At 49.1% G+C, this 18478-nt stretch overlaps 1 protein-coding gene across 1 annotated transcript in view; it reads right to left on the reverse strand.

Moving 5' to 3' along the window:
• SMAD6 (SMAD family member 6) overlaps nt 1-14635 on the reverse strand; it is a 71102-nt gene extending 56467 nt beyond the window's left edge. Inside the window, exons 1-2 of the mRNA XM_070953468.1 lie at nt 13918-14635; nt 3832-3888 (exon numbers count right to left, since the gene is read on the reverse strand). Of these exons, the coding sequence (XP_070809569.1) occupies nt 3832-3888; nt 13918-14635 (775 nt within the window). The remainder of the gene's footprint in view (nt 1-3831; nt 3889-13917) is intronic.
• Nucleotides 14636-18478: the final 3843 nt, after the last annotated feature.

Consider the following 18478-nt stretch of genomic DNA (forward strand, 5'->3'; position numbering starts at 1 on the left):
TCTGGGAGTTGAAGTCCACAAGTCTTAAAGCTGCCAAATTTGAAGACCTCTGATTTAAAGGCTCTTGCTTCAGAAAAATGCCCACCCACACTTAATTCTGTGTGCTGTGTGAACTCAACCAATTGCGGTTTGTTCGGTAAACCAGTTGGCCAAACCATGGTTTAGCAAGTTGTTCCTGGAACAGTAAACCAACTTGCCCTCTCCAGTTTACCCTTGAGCTCTGTGGAAATGTGGGGCAGGATGACTCGCACCCTTCTAAGCCTACCCTGACAGTCTTCACTAGCAACATATTCTGTTTTCAAAAGTGGGTGAGGGATTTGGGTGGCACTCAAATGTCTGCTCTGATACCATATGGTCACTTGTGCAAGACCGCCACTGACATCACAAGTAGATGGCATGGTGCCCTCGAAGAGGTCCTTCTCTGAGAAGCAGCAGAAGAATCTGGTGAGAGCCATTATGAGGAACCAAGGCTAAACTCCCCAGTCTTGTCAGAATCGTCTCCTCTGAAATCTTGGACTCGGCTCAAAATAAGAGCAACAGATGGTTTAATCCAGTGATGGCTAACCGTTTCTGGATCAAGTACCCAAAACGCATGCACACGCACCCAAACCCCAAAAATGCAATGCATCAGAGGTGGGTTTCAGCAGGTTCTGACCAGTTCTGTAGTGGACAGAAAAGCTCTACAAAGAATCATTAAAACTGCCCAGAATATCATTGGGCTCCAGCTACCAGCCCTGGACGACATCTTCGAATCTCGCTGTTTGAGGAAGTTGCATAACATTCTCAGAGACTCTTCCCATCCTGCTTACAATCTTTTTGGACTGTCGCCTTCTGGCAGAAGATACAGGACAATTAAAACTCGGACCACACGTTTTCTGAATAGTTTTTATCCCAGGGCTATAATGGCACTCAACAAAGAACTAAAGGGCCACCATCAGTGAGCTGTTGGACAGCATGACTTGGTCTGTTGTGTGGATGTTTGGGTGGTTTAGGGATGGGGGACTGTGGTGGGTGGGAGTGTGTTTGGGGATTGTTATGTGTGTTGGACCTGGTCTTTGGGTGTTAAGTGAATTTCGTTGTATGGGTATACTGTGTATACACGTACAATGACAATGAAGTTATTATTATTATTATTATTCTGGAGAACCAGTAGCGGAAATTTTGAGTTGTTCGGAGAACCGGTAAATACCACCTCTGACTGGCCCCATCCCTATCTATTCTCTGCCTCCCGAGTCCCAGCTAATCGGGAGGGAATGGGGATTTTGCAGTAACCTTCCCCTGCCACGCCCACCAAGCCACATCCACAGAACCGGTAGTAAAAAAATTTTGAAAACCACCACTGCAATGCATGCACACACCCCACCCCCGCACATGCACGGACATCCCCCGCTCGTGCCTCCAACATATGCACGTGTGGCCCTACCGCATGTACCATGCCCCCTGCGCATGCACGGCAGAGATCCGCCAACCAGCTGGCTGGTGGGAGGCGCACACACATGCGTGGCAGAGCTGAACTGGGGCGACGGCTTGTGTGCCATAAATTCACCATCATGGGGCTAATCCATCAGCAGGATAGACAGAAGTCATGGAGCAGTGATGGTGAACCTTTTGGGCTCAGCTGGTCAAAAGTTCAGAAAATGCCTACCTTGATTCTCCTGCTCTCTTTCTCTCTCATGCCCACACAGACAAGGGAGGCCCCTCCAGATGTCCTCTAGGGACATTCTGGACTTCTGTGATTGTTGGAGGCTCCAGGGGTTCTCCAAGACCAGGGACCTCTCACAAAATTTCCAGAAGGTCCAGAGGCCTGGAATGTCACCTGTGACACGTATGTCATACGTTCACCATCATCATTCTAGACCAGGGGTCTCCATCCTTGGCAACTTTACGACTTGTGGACGCAACTCCCAGAATTTCTCAGCAGCTGGCTGAGGAATCTGGGAGTTGAAGTCCACAAGTCGTAAAGTTGCCAAGGTTGGAGACCCCTGGTCTAGACTGTTGGGAGGAGAGTCCTTAGAGTCATGGCTTACTCAGAAGTGTGCTATTCCTCCTCAATTGTCTAAGCAACTCCAGCTGGTCTGGGTAACTTACGACTACAATTGAGCCCAAAATTCCCATTGCTAAGCAAGACAGTCGTTAAGTGAGTTTTGCCCCCATTTTACAACCTTCTGTGCCACCGCCGTTAAATGAATCACTGCAGTTGTTAACCTGGTTGTTAAGTGAATCTGGCTTTCCCACTGACTTTGCTTGTCAGAAGGTCACAAAAGGGATCAGATGACCCCAGGACACTCCCACCGCCATAAATACATGCCAGTTGCCAATAATCCGAATTCTGAACACGGGAATGCTGCAACGGTCCTAGTGTGAAAAATGATTGTAAGTCACTTTTTTCAATGCCGCTGTAGTTTTGAATGGTCACTAAATGAATAGTTGTAAGTCAAGGACTGCCTGTATTGCCTGAACCTATTCTAATGCTGAAACAAAGCCTCCAATAAGCTGAAGAGGCCTCGTTGTTTCTTGAAACCGCCTTTGCTGTGTTGCTTTTGGCTAACTCAATCTGGGCCAGGACTCTGTGCCTGCAGGACCAGACCTTGACCAGAGTCTTCTTACTTACTGACTTTGCAATGTGTAAATGTGAGTTTGATCCAGGATGATCCTTTATCCTTTGCATGATCCATAACAGCCTTCCATGTACTTCACTGTACAAGCCATTCAAGATTGGGGGTGGGGGGTGGGTCAAATTATTCTCCAAAGACCGGAGGGCAGGACAAGAAACAATGGAGATGGAAACTAACCAAAGAGAGAAGCAACCTGGAATAAAGGAGAAACTTCCTAACAGTGAGGACAATCAACCAGTGGAACAGCTTGCCACCAGAAGTTATGAGTGCTTCAACACTGTAGGCTAACCTTTTTGCCGTCACGTGCCAAAAACGTGGGGAGCATGGGGAGGAGGGTTGTGCGCATGCGTGCCCACACCCATAATTCAATGCGCCCTGCCCCCGAGCATGCGCACGCGACCCCTCTGTGCTCCCACTGCTTTTGGCATACGATGGCACAGTGGGCCCGGTAGGCCCGTTTTTCACCCTCCCCAGGCTCCGGAGGCTTTCTTGGAGTCTGAGGAGGACTAAAACGGCCTTCCCCACGCCTCCGGAGACCAGAAATAGCCTATTTCCTGACTTCTGGTGGGCCTGGAAGGCCTGAAAATCAGCTGGCCAGCGCATGCATATATGCTGGAGCTGAGCTAGGGCAACACTTGCGTGCCCAACGATATGGCTCCACGTGCCACCTGTGGCATGCATGCCATAGGTTCGCCAGGCTTTCAAAAAGAGACTGGACAACCATTTATCTGAAATAGTAGACGGTCTCCTGCTCAAGCAGGGGGTTGGACTAGAAGACCTCCAAGGTCCCTTCCAGCTCTATTTTTTATGTCTACATTATGAGCCACGGTGGCCCAGTGGTTAGAATGCAGTACTGCAGGCTACTTCTGCTGACTGCAAGTTGGCAGTTCAAATCTCACCAGGCTCAAGGTTGACTCAGCCTTCTATCCTTCCGAGGTGGGTAAAATGAGGACCCAGATTGTTGGGGGCAATAGGCTTTGTAAACCGCTTAGAGAGGGCTGTAAAGCACTGTGAAGCGGTATATAAGTCTAAGTGCTATTGCTATTACCTTGCATTACACACACAGAGAAAAGCCAAAGGTGGCCATCTTCCATTTGAAAAAAGAGACAAAAGTTGCCCACAAAATACAGGTCTCCAGTTGTCCATCACAAGTGGACCGCTCTTACTAATGCTGAGAAAACTATAGGAGGGAAGTCTGGGTGGAGAACATACTTACTCAATGGCTTTTGCTCATCCTTTGGAGACAGCCGGGAATAAGGAGGGGGTGGCGATTCTGAAAAAGACAAGGGAGGGAAATGAAGCGTCATCCAAGTTTTCAGAAAGGTAGTTTCTATCGTAATGAAGTCACTTCTAGTTGAACAAAGGATAGGATATTGGTCAGAAGAGCTCACGTGTATGAAAAGATACTTCAATTGACAAAAAGCAGAATAACCGACTCAGCTTCCTTTGCCAAGCTTCAGGGTTTAGATGCATGCAATTTTTATGAGTAGAAGACTTCTATGGTCCACAAATAAGTGTCCATCAAACTTCCCTTGCTTGGTTGACCCAACACTTGACTAAACTGGGATAAGGCAGTCTATGGGTCAGCCTTTCCTAGGAACCCTAAGATTGTCTTAGCATAGTATTTCTCAACCTTGGTCATTTGAAGATGTGTGTGGGCTTCAACTCCCAGAAGTTGAAGTCCACCTATCTTCAAACAGCCAAGATTGAGAAATACTGTCTTAGCATGTTGCATCAAGCAAACCATAACATTCAATCATAAGATGGCATGGCACAAATAGGCGCTTTGTCCGTTACTTGGGTTTAGCATATTGTACATACCCACCAGATATGCGTTAGAGAGACCACGGCTTGCAATTCTCAAGCTCATTTACTCTACAACAATCCCATTGAATGCAATGTGGTTTTAGGTTGGCTGAATACAGATCTGGTCCTCACAAAGAATATGATCCAGCCTGTAATAGGTAGTGCTTGACTTATGACCATAACTGAACCCATAATTCCTGTTGTTAAGTGAGACATTTGTTAAAGAGAGTTCTGTGACATTTTATTGCTATTTTATGACATTTCCTGCCACCGTTGTTAAGTGAACCACTGCAGTTTTTAAGTTAGTAACCTGGTTGTGAAGTGAATCTGGCTTCCCCATTGATTTTGCTTGTCAGAAAGTTTTAAAAGGTGATCACATGACCCCCGAGACACGGTAACCGTCCTAAAGATGAACCGAATGCCAAGCATTTGAATTTTGATTACAAGACCACGGGCATGCTGCAAAAGTTGTGAAAAATGGTCATAAGTCATGTTTTTCAGTGTCGTTGTAAACTTTGAACAGTCACTAAATGAGCTGCTGCAAGTCAAGGACTACCTGTAGTTAGTTTTCTCCATTACAGTTGAAGAGCCTCATAACCCTGGCACTTGTTTTCAACCAAATAATGACATGCTCACATGCCATACTAAGGCATGGTTCATTAGAGACAGAGTCTTCGTTTGGACAACGCACCAAATCCAGACCAAACAGATGGAAACATGGTTTTTAGGACAACGTGTGAATCCAGTAAGTGCCATTTTCCCTCCTTTCAAGAGCCTCAAAGGGACTTTAATTGTGGTCGATGGTTCCCAAAACCTTGAGCTATAATTCAAAGGACTACAACAAAAGAGCTGGCTTTTGCACAACACACAGCCTCAAATGCACTGGGTTAAAGGATCAGCGTGTTGTGCAAATCCAAGCAGAAGGTTTGATGGATGGTTCAGGTGTTTTAAGAATTGGTGCAATCGAGTTAATTCAGCAAACCACGTATTATTTTGCATTGGGTAAACACAGCCCAGAGCTCAGCAGGGAACTAAAATAGTCAAAATTGGCTACCAAACAAAACTGGTTTAACTCTGAAGCTGAAACATTCCTAACAACACTGTCACTTTTTTGGCAAAAGCAATACTTCCTCCGGATATGTCCAGCCATGCTCAAGACAGCCAAAACTTTCCTCTTTAAGTTTCTGTGCCTCTATTTCAAGGAACACGGTATTTGGTGTCCCAGTAAATAGTCAAGGGACGGAATTCCATCACTCCCGATAGGAAAGATACAAAAGACGGAATTCAGAGCATAACAGGGGGAAAAAATCGTTGTTGCAAAACAAACAAATAAAAAAATGAAGGAAAGCTCATCTCCTATTTCAACTTGCAGCACCAAAAAAAGGAAAATTGCTAACCGCAATGTTAGGGTCTCTAGGGGTCATCCCCCAGAGGATGGGGGGGGATCCCCCCAAATTTTAAATGATGACATTTTTTTTTAAAAAAATAGGAAGACAGAAAGCAGCTCCCTGCCCTTTCATAAAACATGCTTATGAGACTGAGGCTATCGCAAGTTGCATCCAAGAAACATTTTCCTGTATTCTTAGTTCCACATCTAATTGCATTATATTACTGGAGCAAGAGAAAAATTCGTAAAAAAAACCAAGACATTCAGGCTCAGGTAGCTGGTTCTTCTTCTCCCTTACAGGTTTGGCAAGTTTGCAAAAGGAGTTTTAAAAAAGAACAACAAAACACAAACCCTCGCTTGCCATAAAGATCCTCTTTTAAAAATAAGAGGCGCTGTTGCTTTAAGACAGGCCGTCAGATAGAAGGGCCAGTCAAGCTGGCGCCAGCCAAATGCAAACTGCATATTATCACCACTTCTTCACCTAAATAGTGGGTTTAGGGGGGCGGGAGGGTGGGTGGGGGTGGAGGAGAAACTCCTTCAGAAAGAAAGGGGGGAAGCTGCTTTCTTTCTAAGCACAACTTGAAAATGATCTCAATTGAAAGGGGATAATAAACGCCAGGCCAAAAGAGAGAGAGAGAGAGGGATTTGCCTACGTGGGTTTTCTCTCCAATTCCCATCTGTTTTCACCTGAAAAAAACAGTGATTTTTCTCTACCTCCAAAAAAAAGCTTTTCTCTCCTTTGGTTATAATCCAGGGATTTCCAACCTTGGCAACTTTAAGACCGGTGGACTTCAACTCCCAGAATTCCCCAGCCAGTGGGATCCTGGGAGTTGACGCCTACAGGTATTGGAAGTTGCCAAGATTGGACACCCTTGTTATAATAATAATAATTTTTAAAAAAACAAGAGCACAGGTAGTCCTTGACTTACGACTACAATTGAGCCCAAAATTTCTGTTGCTAATCGACTGTTGTTAAGTGAGTTTTGCCCCATTTTATGTCCTTTCTTGCCGCCGTTGTTAAGCGAATCACTGCAGTTCAGTTAGTGACATGGTTCTTAAGTGAATCTGCCTTCCCCGTTGACTCTGCTTGTCAGAAGGCCGCAAAAGAGAATCATCACCTGACTCAGGGACACGGCAACTGTCATAAATATGAATCAGTTGCCAAGTGAATTTTGATCACATGACCATGGGATGCTGCAACAGTTTTAAGTGGGAAAAATGGTCATAAGTCACTTTTTCCAGTGCCGTTGTAACTTTGAATAATCACCAAGCCAACTGTTGCAAACCTAGGGCTACCTGTAATTTTGGGGACACGCTTGCCATAGGAAGGTCTCTGCTTTGGGAAGAAAGCAAGGCAGGAAAGGCTACAATTTTACGAGGGGGAGGGTTCTGGGAGTCGATTCTCCGAAGTTTTTAAAAAGTTTGAAAAGGCTGAGGGAAAAAGCAAGAGGCTTTGGCAGCAGCCAAAAAAGCTAATGCAATCCTGGCTTGTATAAACAGAGGCATAGAATCAAGATCACATGAAGTATTAGTACCGCTTTATAAAGCTGTAAGGCAACACCTGGAATACTGCATCCAGTTTTGGTCACCACACTACAAAAAAAAAAAAAAGATATTGAGACTTTGGAAAAAAGTGCAGAGAAGAGCAACTAAGACGATTAAAGACCAGGAGACAAAAACATACGGAGGAGGATTGTAGGAACTGGGTATGTCTAGTCTAGAGAAAAGAAGAATTAGGGGTGACATGATAGCAGAGTTCCAGTATTTGAAGGGCGGCCACAAAGAAAAGGGAATCAAATTATTCTTCAAAGCACCAGAGGGCAAGAAGAGAAGCAATGGATGGAAACTAATCAAGGAGAGAAGCAACCTGGAATAAAGGAGAAATTTCCTAACAGTGAGAACAATTAGCCAGTGGAACAGCTTGCCACCAGAAGTTGTAGGTGCTTCATCACTGGAGGTTTTTAAGAAGAGACTGGGCAGCCACCTGTCTGAAATGATTATAAGGTCTCCTGCTTGAAGCTGGGGGTTGGACTAGAAGACCTCCAGGATCCCTTCCAGCAGTATTCTGATTTATTGATTCTCCCTCCGGTGCCACCTTTCGAAAAATCGCCAATCCAGGTGAAGGGCTCCTTAGTGCCAAAGAAAGGGACAAAGTCAGAGAAGCACCGGCCTGCCTCCCCTTCCCCTCCCTCGGATTTAGCCCTGCTCCAGTGAACAGCAGCTATTCTGCTCCAGCCGCCTGTGCAGGAGATGCTGGTTTGCCTGTTGGGGAGGGGGGCAAAGCTGTTCCCAGGGCGATCCAGAAGAGGAGAAGGGGAAAACACATTTTTGCAAAAGTTGCATTCTGCTTTCCCCTCCCTCATTTTACTTGCCCTTTCTGCAAGGCCCTGCAGAAACGTTCAGCTAAGCAAGCAAAACAGGATTTTTGTTGTTGTTGAACTCCCAAGAAAAGAATCTAATTGCACATAAGTAGGAGCTGCGATCCTTCTGGCTTCCGGGCCTTTATTATGGGTCTCCTCTTACCCAGACAGCCTGGAATCTAACAGATCCCATTCCCGCAAAAGTTTCCCCTCACCCTCTTTCTCAGGGAAATCGGTTGCTTTCTTCCTTTTAGTACCAGCCCCGATAGGAAAGTTAACTCTTTGCTGGCTGGAACCCAACCGTGGCTGCAGGTTTCAGATTTTTTTCCTGCAGGAATTTGGAAAAAAAGATTTCCAGAGAGCGGAGACTGCCAGACAGGGGACCAGGCACTGACCATCCCTTCAAGTAAAATGCAAATCAACGCAGATTTTGCATAAATCATACTTTGCATTTCAATGGACCCTTCAAAGCAGTGCTGGCTGGGGGATTCTGGGAGTTGAAGTCCACCCATCTTCAAGCTTCCAAGGTTGAGAAACACTGCTTCAAAGGCTCAAAGTTCATTTAATGCATGGACCCTGCAACAGACATGATGACTGGAGGATAAAACATAGGTAGAATGGTTGCAGGAATTGGGTGTGTCTAGTAGTCTAGCAAAAAGAAGGATTATGCATGACATGATGGTTGACTTCCAATATTTGAGGGGCTGCCCCCAAGAAGAAGGGGTCGGCCTATTCTCCAAAGCAGCTGAAGGCAGGACAAGAAGTAACAGATGGAAACTGATCAAGGAGAGAAGCAACCAAGAACTAAGGAGACATTTCCTGACGGTTGGAACAATTAACCAGTGGAACAACTTGCCAATAGAAGTTGGGGGGTGCTCCATCACTGGAGGCTGGGCAGCCACTTCTGTGGAATGGGATAGGGTCTCCTGCTTGACCCTGGAAGACCACCAAGGTCCCTCTTCAAATCCTGTTATTCTGTTTAAGAGTTGGCCAGCAAAGTTCAATGGAGAGATCGTCCTTTATCACACTTCAACTACCAGGTTCCACCAGTTTCAAAGCCCGTGGATTGTGCAAAAGGGGAGAGGGGGAGGGGTGGCCACCCAAGGGGTGCTGAGTCAGAGACACAGGAGCCAGACCAGCTGGACCAGTGAGGAGGGATCCTAGCAATTGTGGTTCGCCAACATCTGCAAAGCCCCAAAGTGTTGACCCTCATGTAAAGTATTGTCTGCAGCCAGACTGGGACTGAATGGAATTCCCCCCTCAGCTGTTAAAAAGACTTTTCAGTATAAATTGTGTGTGCACAAAACAAGGTCGAAATGCTTGACGGAAGCAGAATTTTCACAAATCCAGAAGCAAAATCCAGAGGAGATGGAAAGAGGAGATGGAAGGAAGAGTGATTTCCCTATTTGGGGAGAGCTAGAAGAAGAATTCTATATTCCTAATCATTTTGGGGAGGAGGGGGGTTTTAGGTAATGTTTGCAGGCTCCAAATAGTTATCCAAACTTGTTGATGATGTTGTTTTAATAGCCAAAAACAGCAAATCAGATGCTGCCATACTTCAGATAGAAAATCTACAGGTTGAAATGTCCATCCCAAATCATTCCCTGAGCTTACACAGAGAATAAGAAAAATACTGTATTCCATTTGCTGTAGGACTTTTTGGATGGTACCAATAACGTCATCTTTCCTTCCTTCCTTCCTTCCTTCCTTCCTTCCTTCCTTCCTTCCTTCCTTCCTTCCTTCCTTCCTCTTTCTTTCCTTCCTTCCTTCCTTCCTTCCTTCTTCCTTCCTTGCTATTCCCTCCCTGTCTCCCTCTTCTCCTTCCTTCCCTGCTTCCCTCCTTCTCATTCCCATCTCCCTCCCTCTTTCTTTCTTTTTCTTTCTTTCTTTTTCTCTTTCTCTCTCTCCCCCTCTCCCTCCCACTTTGATTTAGATACTGGCAACATTCAAGCACCGCTAAGCCATGGGACTCGCAGCCACAAGTTCCAAACCAAAAATATCTCTGAAACACAACATACTTTATCTGGGAATTCCTCAAAGGCCGATCAAGAGTTAACTGTTGTGTGTAAAACTAGCTGCAGCCATGCCTACTGTTTAGACTGACATTAGATTCTTAAAGAGCTCTTAAAAAAAATCAAGATTGACCCAGTTTCAAGAAGACCATAAAACCAAGAGGAGATCAAATATAAATAAATGTAAACCCTGGTCATATGGGGAATGAATGGTCTTCTGGAATCAGAGGTGTGCAACCTTCAATGGGGGAAGATTTAAAATGCACTCCAAAAACTCACTGAGGCTTGGTAAAACTATTTTTTTTTGCAATTGTCTCATTACACTGAGCAATTTTCTCATCTCACATTAAAAATTGCAATTGGGTGGCAACTTCAGGAGAGATGCAGAGTCTGCACAGACCTCTTAGGGCCCTCATATTCTTTAGGTGGGGGGTGATTTCTTTAACATGACACAAACTGGAGCTCAGTTCCTAAAGAATGCATACAAACATTGTCCTGTCTTAGTAGCAAAGCAGAGTCAAAGAGTCAAGTTTAGCAGTGGTCCAATTATTGGAGGAAGATCATTCATGCACTAGTGACTTTAGAGAATCTTCTGGAGTAGGGTTTCTCAACTGTAGCCAGCTGGGGAATTCTGGGAGTTTGAAGTCCACACATCTTAAAGTGGCCAAGGTGAAAATGTTGCTCTGAAGTCATCCAAACTTCATTGTAGACACCTTTGTATCACCAACAGTGGCTGGGCAATGCTATGAAGATGCTGTCAATTGCTGGTCATGACCTAGGACAGTGTTTTGTCAATCTTGGCCACTTCTGGCCAGAATTCTGGGAGTTGAAATTCACCCAACTTCAAGTGGCCAAGATTAACAAAACACTGTCCTAGGACTTAGGTTATCAGCGTTAGACACAGAAACTCAGGTAGGGGCCAACCATATTATTCTCCCTTAATCCGTCTCCCAAGACCGTTGTTGGAGGAAATAAACTTAGGGAAGACCCCATGTAGCTCCCTTTGAGTGTTCGGGAGAAAAGGCAGAACCTCAGTTCAGTGAAGGAATAAAACCAAACAGTTGCCACAAGTAGTGTCATGACTAAGGACTCCTTTTGGGATTATGCATGTTCGTTCTTGATTTCACAAGAATTGGGTGACTCTCAGCCTGTTGAAAGCCCTTGAGAGAGCGTTACAGGCTTGGGACTTGGGGGTTTAAAGTTCTCTAGATACAGAATTTTCCACCCATCCAAACCATGGCTTCATGGTAAGGATCAAGCCATAAATGTGGTTTCCTAGACTCTGCCTTTTCCAAGTTTAGTTCAAGGGGTAAAACTGGATCTTGGTTTATTTACGGATTTGATTTACATGGCTGCCCATCTCACCTACAACAATCATTTCGAAAGCCAAAAAAGAATATATAGACATATAAAATATCATCATTCAACAAACCTCGCTTAAAAGAAACCATGGTACACTGGTTATCCTTGACTTACAACCACAACTGAGCCCCAAATTTCTGTTGCTAAATGAGATAGTCGTTAAATGAATTTCATACCGTTTTGCAACTTTTCTTGCCATACATGTTAAGTGAATCACTGCAGTTGTTAAATTAGTAACACGGTTGTTAAGTGAATCTAGATTCCCTTTTGACTTTTGCATTTCAGAAGGCTGCAAAAGTTGATCACATGACCCCGGGACATAGCAACCGTCATAAATGTGAATCAGTTGCCAAAGCATCTGAATTTTGATCCATAGGGATGTTGCAATGGTCGCAAGTGTGAAAAACTGTCACAAGTCACTTTTCTCAGTGATGTAACTTTGAGTGGTCATTAAAGGAACTGTTGGAAGTTGAGGATTACCTGTATAATGCAACCTATAGTACCAGAAGATGACAGCAGACAAATGTTATGGGGTGAATGCTTCCAGCATGCTTGGGGTTTACAAAGGAGAAGTTCTCTGCCTCCAGGATCAGATGGAAGCTTCCACCAGCAATGTAATTCACCGATCCACGTATGGAAAAGTCTTGGTTCTGAACTGAACTAAGGACTCAGAGGATCCCCTTGGGGGTAAAGGGGGGGCGATATGGCAAATTTCTGAAGGCCTTTGCCTCCAAAGATCCTCTTTTAAGGGAATTTGAGATGATAGGAAAGTATCTCGGGAGTCTTTACAAGAGACTTCCAAAACGACTATTCTTAAATGCCACTTGCCAGAAACCATAACTTCTAATTTTCACGGAGTCAATTTAAGCTAACCTTTCCAGCTGAAGAAAGTACAGAAGAGAAAGCTGCCAAATCCCACAAGATGCTGAAGAAGCTCCAGGCTTCTTTGGAAGAATCCTCAGAAGAGAATCCTGCAAATGCTTTTAGGTTATTTAAGACACCCAAGGACCTCACTTTTGACAATTTTCAGAACACAATTCAATCCTTACCGGGCTCCTTATCAAGGGCTTGGGCTGAAGCTCCACGGAAGAAGAGATGGCATCCCTTCTCCTCCCCAGATGGAAATCACATTGTGGCAAAACCCACCCACCCCTCACGCACTTGGGGGGGGTGGGGTGGGGGCTCAAGGCAGGACTGCAAAATCTTCCCCCTGTCCAGACCTGTTGGGGTCTGCATTCCCAAGGTGGGTGGGTCTGGAGGCAAGGGAGGTAGGGCTACGGAAGGGGTCTCTCTCCTCCTGGTTCAGAGTGCAAGAGGAGGAGAGGGAAACATTTGCTTCACTCCCCATCCCCAGGGCGAGACCCCCTTCTGGTTTGGAGCCAGCCCAGAGCCCAAAGGGGGGATGGACTTTTAAAGGGCACAAATAATTTGAGGGGGGCAAGTGGGTGGCCCAATAGAGTCCAGACAGGCCCATCAGCAGCTTCCCTCTCCAGAAGTTTCGCTGCCCCCACAACCTGTCTTTCCTCAAATGACTTTTTGTGGGAGTTGCAACTTTTTCAGTCCCGACCTGGAAGGGCTCCCGCACACCGTAGAGCAGGGGTCTCCAACCTTGGCCGGCGGACTTCAACTCCCAGAATTCCCCAGCCAGCTTTGCCATGTTTTAGGTATATATTTGCCTATTCTAGAGCCCTCATTGAATATTTCCAACATCATCCCCCCCACCCAGCATTTCTTGAGTGTTTTTATATAACTCTACTGGGAGTCCATCCGGGCCCGGTGTTTTGATGTTTCGTTGTTTTTTTCATTGCCATTTCAAATTCTGTTTCAGTTATCGGTCTATTTAGTATTTCTTGTTATTCCTCCATGAGTGACTTTTTCAGTCCCAGCCTGGAAGGGCTCCCACACACATTAGAGCAGGGGTCTCCAACCTTGGCCGCTTGAAGCCTGGTGGATTTCAACTCCCAGAATTCCCCAGCCAGCTGGCTGGGGAATTCTGGGAGTTGAAGTCCACCAGGCTTCAAGCGGCCAAGGTTGGAGACCCCTGCATTAAAGCAGGTGCTGGCCAAAACCAGGCAGCATCTGTCTAGCCCAGCTTCCTTCCAGCCTGCCAGCCTGACACAACACCCCTTCTGTTGGGAAAGCAGCTCCCAACCCAGATTTGTTTAGTCTGAGCCAGGCTGCATCACAACTTCACACTAAGGAATGCTGACCCACAACCCCAGCCCCAAGGGCCCGGCCCTACCCTTCCCTTCCCCATGGGCGAGGGGGGCAGCGCGACCCGTCCAGGGAACCCCTCATCCCACCCCACCCCGTCGGGGAAGGCAGATCTCTGGGTCTCTCTCTCCCTCCCCGCCGCAGGCCGGAAGGCGCCTTACCTGGCCCGCACAGCCGGCTGAAGTGGTAGGGGTTGCAGCAGACGGTGGGCCCGTCGGGGAGGCCGAAGCTCCGGCACTCGCACAGCGGCTTCAGCTCGGCGGGGCACTGGAGGTCCGGCCAGCGGAAGAGTTTGCCCAGGAGCAGCTGAGGCGGAGCCGGCTGGCCGCCCAACCGCCCTTCCAGCTCGGCCCGGGAGACCAGGACGCAGCCGCTGGGCAGCCCTCCGCGGGACTCGACGGCCTCCAGCAGGCTGTCGAGGGAGCGCTCCTTGAGGCGCTTGAGGAGCGAGTAGGTGACGCTCTTCAGCTCCTGCTCCAGCAGCGCCAGGCGGGAACGGCCGTCGGCGCCGTCGAAGCCCCGCTCCTTGAAGAGGCAGCAGCTCACCGTCCGGCCGTCGCTCTCCTGAGCCCTCAAGCCGGCTTCTTTCGGGCCGCCGCCCTCGGCCTCTTGCGCCGCCGCCGCCGCCGCCTCGCCTTCCTCCGCCAGGAGGTCGCCGTCTCCGCGCACCATGGAGCCCTCCGGAGCGGCCGGCTCCTCGACGGCGCCTCCACAGCTCACCGGGCGCCTCCCTTCGCTCCCGCCGGGCTCCTCGCTCCTCCTGAGGCTGCTGCTCCCCGCATCTCCTCCTCCTCCGCCTCCTCCTCCCGGTCCTCCGTCGGGGAGGACCCGGCTTCTCCAAAGGCGCCGCACAAGCCCTGCCCGTTTGGACCTGAACATGCGCTTCGCCCGGGCGGCCCTTGGCTGGCTCCGGCTCAGACCCTCCGGGACGGGCGCCGCATGAAGGGGAGCCAGCGAGGGCTGCTTGTGCTCCTAGAGCCGCCGCGGCGTCGGCGGCGTCGGCGCCCGGCCCCAAGGCTCGCCCGGCCGGCCCAGCCACTCGCCGAGGGTCGGCAGCCGCGCTGCCTCATGAGGAAGCGCAGCAACGGCATAGAGCGGCAGCCCCGCAAGGCCGACGGCGCGGGAGGGGCCGGCCGAGCGCCCGCCGGCCCCCTCGGCTCTCTCTCTCTCTGTGCGGGAAGACGCCGAGCCCGAGACGGCTCCTTTGCCCGGAGGCCGCCCCCGCGTCCAAGCGCTCCCGCTCGGCTCCCTCGACGACGCTCTTCTCCTCTGCTTCCTCGGCAGCGCCGCTTACAAAGTTGGCCGGACTTGGCCAGGGAGCAGCAGCAGCAGCAGGCCGCCTCCCGGGCTCGGACGCGGGCCGGAGGAGCCCGGCATTCCTTGCTCGGCAATCCCCGTCCCGGGGCCGGGAGCGCAGACGCCGCGCTGGGTCCCTTCCCGTCCACGCGCGGAGTGGAGCCCGGCGTTGCTGCTGGTGGTGCTGGTGCTTTCGGCGGGCGCCGGGGCTTCCCCGGAGAGGCAGGCGGGCTGGCGAGGCGGCGGCGTCCTCCCTGCTTCCTTCCCTCGCTCGCTCGGGCTGCCTTTTTTGTTCTCCCGCACGGAGGCTCCGCTCGGGGCCCCCTCGGCGAGCGCGGAGTCATTGGCTCCCTCCCATCATGTGCCAGTCTAGACACTTTGGCGGCGCGGGAGGGTTGCGCAAACAAGCGCTCGGGTTTCTTCCCTCTTAAAGGAAAACGCCTCCAGTCCCCTTTGCCTCCCCCCCCCACCGCCCGCTTTGGGGCGCAAGACGGCAGGCAGCCCCGCTTCGTCCTCCGGTGGCCCCAGAGCGGCCAAGGGCAGAGGAGGAGGGGGAGGAGGAGGAGGAAGAGTTGGAAAGGGAGCCTTGGAGGTCTTCTAGTCCAGCCCCCTTGCTATAGGCAGGGGATCCTATATCAGGGGTCTCCAACCTTGGGCACTTGAAGCCTGGGGGACTTCAACTCCCAGAATTCCCCCAGCCAGCTTTGCTGGCTGGGGGATTCTGGGAGTTGAAGTCCCCCAGGCTTCAAGTGCCCAAGGTTGGAGACCCCTGCTTTGAACAACATGGGAGGCAGCTTTGCAGGCAGGCAAACCCAACCCAACCCTTTAATTAATCAATTAGCAGAAGAACAGAGTTGGAAAGGGAGCCTTGGAGGTCTTCTAGTCTGACCCCCGCTTCGTCAGGCAGGAGAGCCTGCAGGGTTTCAGAGAAGGGGCTGTTTAGGCTCTTCTGGAAAAGTTTGAGGGGGGGGTAAGGGTGGAGCAGCCCATGACTGCCAGAGGCAAGCTGTTTGCCACTGTTAATTAGCAGAAGAACAGGGTTGGAAGGGAGCTTGGAGGTCTTCTAGTCCAGCCCCGTTGCAATAGGCACGGGATCTCCAACCTTGGGCACTTTAAGCCTGGGGGACTTCAACTCCCAGAATCCCCCAGCCAGCAAAGCTAGTCCAACCCCTTGCTCAGGCAGGAGACACTAGACCAATGATGGCTAACCTTTTCCAGACTGAGTGCCCAAACCACGCCTGAACCCCCAAAATGCAATGTGCATGTGGGCCCCGCGCACACAGAACCCCCCCCCGCTCATGTGCATGCCCCCCGCACACCCCCGCCCCTGCACGGACAAGCCCCTGCATGCGCCCCGCCCCCTATGCATGCGCACATGGGCTGCATGCGCTCCAGCCCTCTGCACATGCACACGCAGGGCTCCCGCATGTCCACTGCCCCCCCCCCGCGCATGCACAGCAGAGACCCAACTAGCTGGCTGGTGGGAGGTGTGCGCGCATGCATGGCAGAGCTGAACTGGGTTGACGGCTCACGTGCCCACAGAGAGGGTGCTGTGTGGCACCTGTGCCATAGGTTCGCCATCCCGGCACTATACCATTCTAGAGAAATGACTGTCCAAACTGCCTCCAGGATGGAGCCCCCACAACTCCTGGAGGCAAGCCGTTCCCCGGATTAATTGTCCTCACTGTTAGGAAGTTTCTCCTTAGTTCCAGGTTGCTTCTCTCCTTGATTGGTTTCCATCTTCTTGCACTGCCTTCTGGTGTTTTTTGCTGGACTTTCCCGGAGCACCGGCATGGTCCTGAGTACTGCAAGGGGGTGGAGGGAGGCTGGAGGGGCAACCAGGGAGGTCGAGGCAGGGATTTGCAGGACCCCCTTTCTTTTGGCTGTTTTTTTTTTTTAATTTGATTTATATGCCACCCTTCTCCGGAGACTCAGTGCAGCTTACAAGGCGTTAAGCAATAGCCTTCATCCTTTTTTGTATATTTATACAAAGTCAGCTTATTGCCCCCACAATCTGGGTCCTCATTTCACCTACCTTAGAAAGGATGGAAGGCTGAGTCAACCTTGAGCCTGGCGAGATTCGAACTTACAGTAATTGCAGGCAGCTGATGTTAATAACAGGCTATTAGTCTGCTGCGCCACCAGGCTCTTTGTCTCTGGCCTAACTCTCCCTCACCGCCCAGAGATCCCAGAGATTCAGTTAGGGTCCCCTCTTTTGATGCTCACAACAATCTTGAGAGGTGGGTTGGTCTGGAAGAAGAAATGACCAGTCAGCTTCTTTAGCTAGCAAGCTGTGCTGATCAGAAAAGAGTCCAACGTGGCTGTTATTAGGGTGGGGGGGGACCACCAGGAAATCCCAGGGCTGCAGCCTAGACTAGGGGAGTTGAAAACACTTTCTGGAAGGGGGCAAGTAGAGAATGAGTGATGACATTATGGGGGATCCCACTCAGGATGGGATAAAACTTTATTTCTACTTGTGAAGCAGAGGCCAGGACACATCCCATGGCCCCAAACGAAACCCACTTTCCTCACCAAATGGAAATCTCACAGGGAATTTACCCTGGGGTAAATGTGGAACAACCAGGTCGCACAGTCTGTGGGAATAGACAGCCCTACAAATTGTCCCAAAACGTATTGCTGTGTTGCAATTCCTAAGGGAAGTCTCTTGCACGCACGTCTTTCAATTCGTTTGCAGGAGGTTGGAGCTCATTCTCACACACACACATATCAATAGCCACAGCTATTCCAATTCACAACCACTTTGTGACAGAAGGCTTCTGATTCCCAGTTTAGGCAGGTGGAACCAAAGTAAAAAAATTAGCAACTTATGAAGTTCAACACGGAGAACAGAACCCCCTGGCCTTCGTCTCTTGGGCCTCATTTTCTAGAGTCAGAAAGGCTGTATTCACACATCAACCAGTTTTGTTGCAAACCTAATCGTTGTATTCATGTATAATGTTCATTTGGGTGAGTTTTAATGTGGGTTAGTTCCTGGCTTATCGCATGGCATGAATTTAGTCAGTTTGTTGTATTGTGCAACCCTTTAGAATGGATTCCTTGAGCAACAAGTTAAACCTGGGAGCAACAGCAATTAAAGTTTTTCTTTTGTTTGGACAGAGTTACAATGGGGGGTGGAGGGAATGATATTGGAGTAAGGGGAGACTTGGGAGAAAAAATGTTGTTGCTCTCTGGAACATTGCATGATGCACAACAATCGGCAACATATTCCCTGTTCATAAACATAATTAACTGCTATTTATCATTCCACCACCTTCAAGGAGTATGCTTTCATTTGGGTTTCATTGTGCACACAAGAATTTGCAATGTCGTAAGTCAGTCTTTTTCAAACTTGACAACTTTATGATGTGCATATAAGCTGTAAGAATTCCCTGGCCAGCAATTTTAAAGTTGCCATACACACACACA

This window comes from Pituophis catenifer, unplaced genomic scaffold (assembly GCF_029215685.1).
Source record: "Pituophis catenifer annectens isolate HBS135680 unplaced genomic scaffold, rPitCat1.0.hap2 SCAF_14, whole genome shotgun sequence".
Lineage (NCBI taxonomy): Eukaryota > Metazoa > Chordata > Lepidosauria > Squamata > Colubridae > Pituophis > Pituophis catenifer.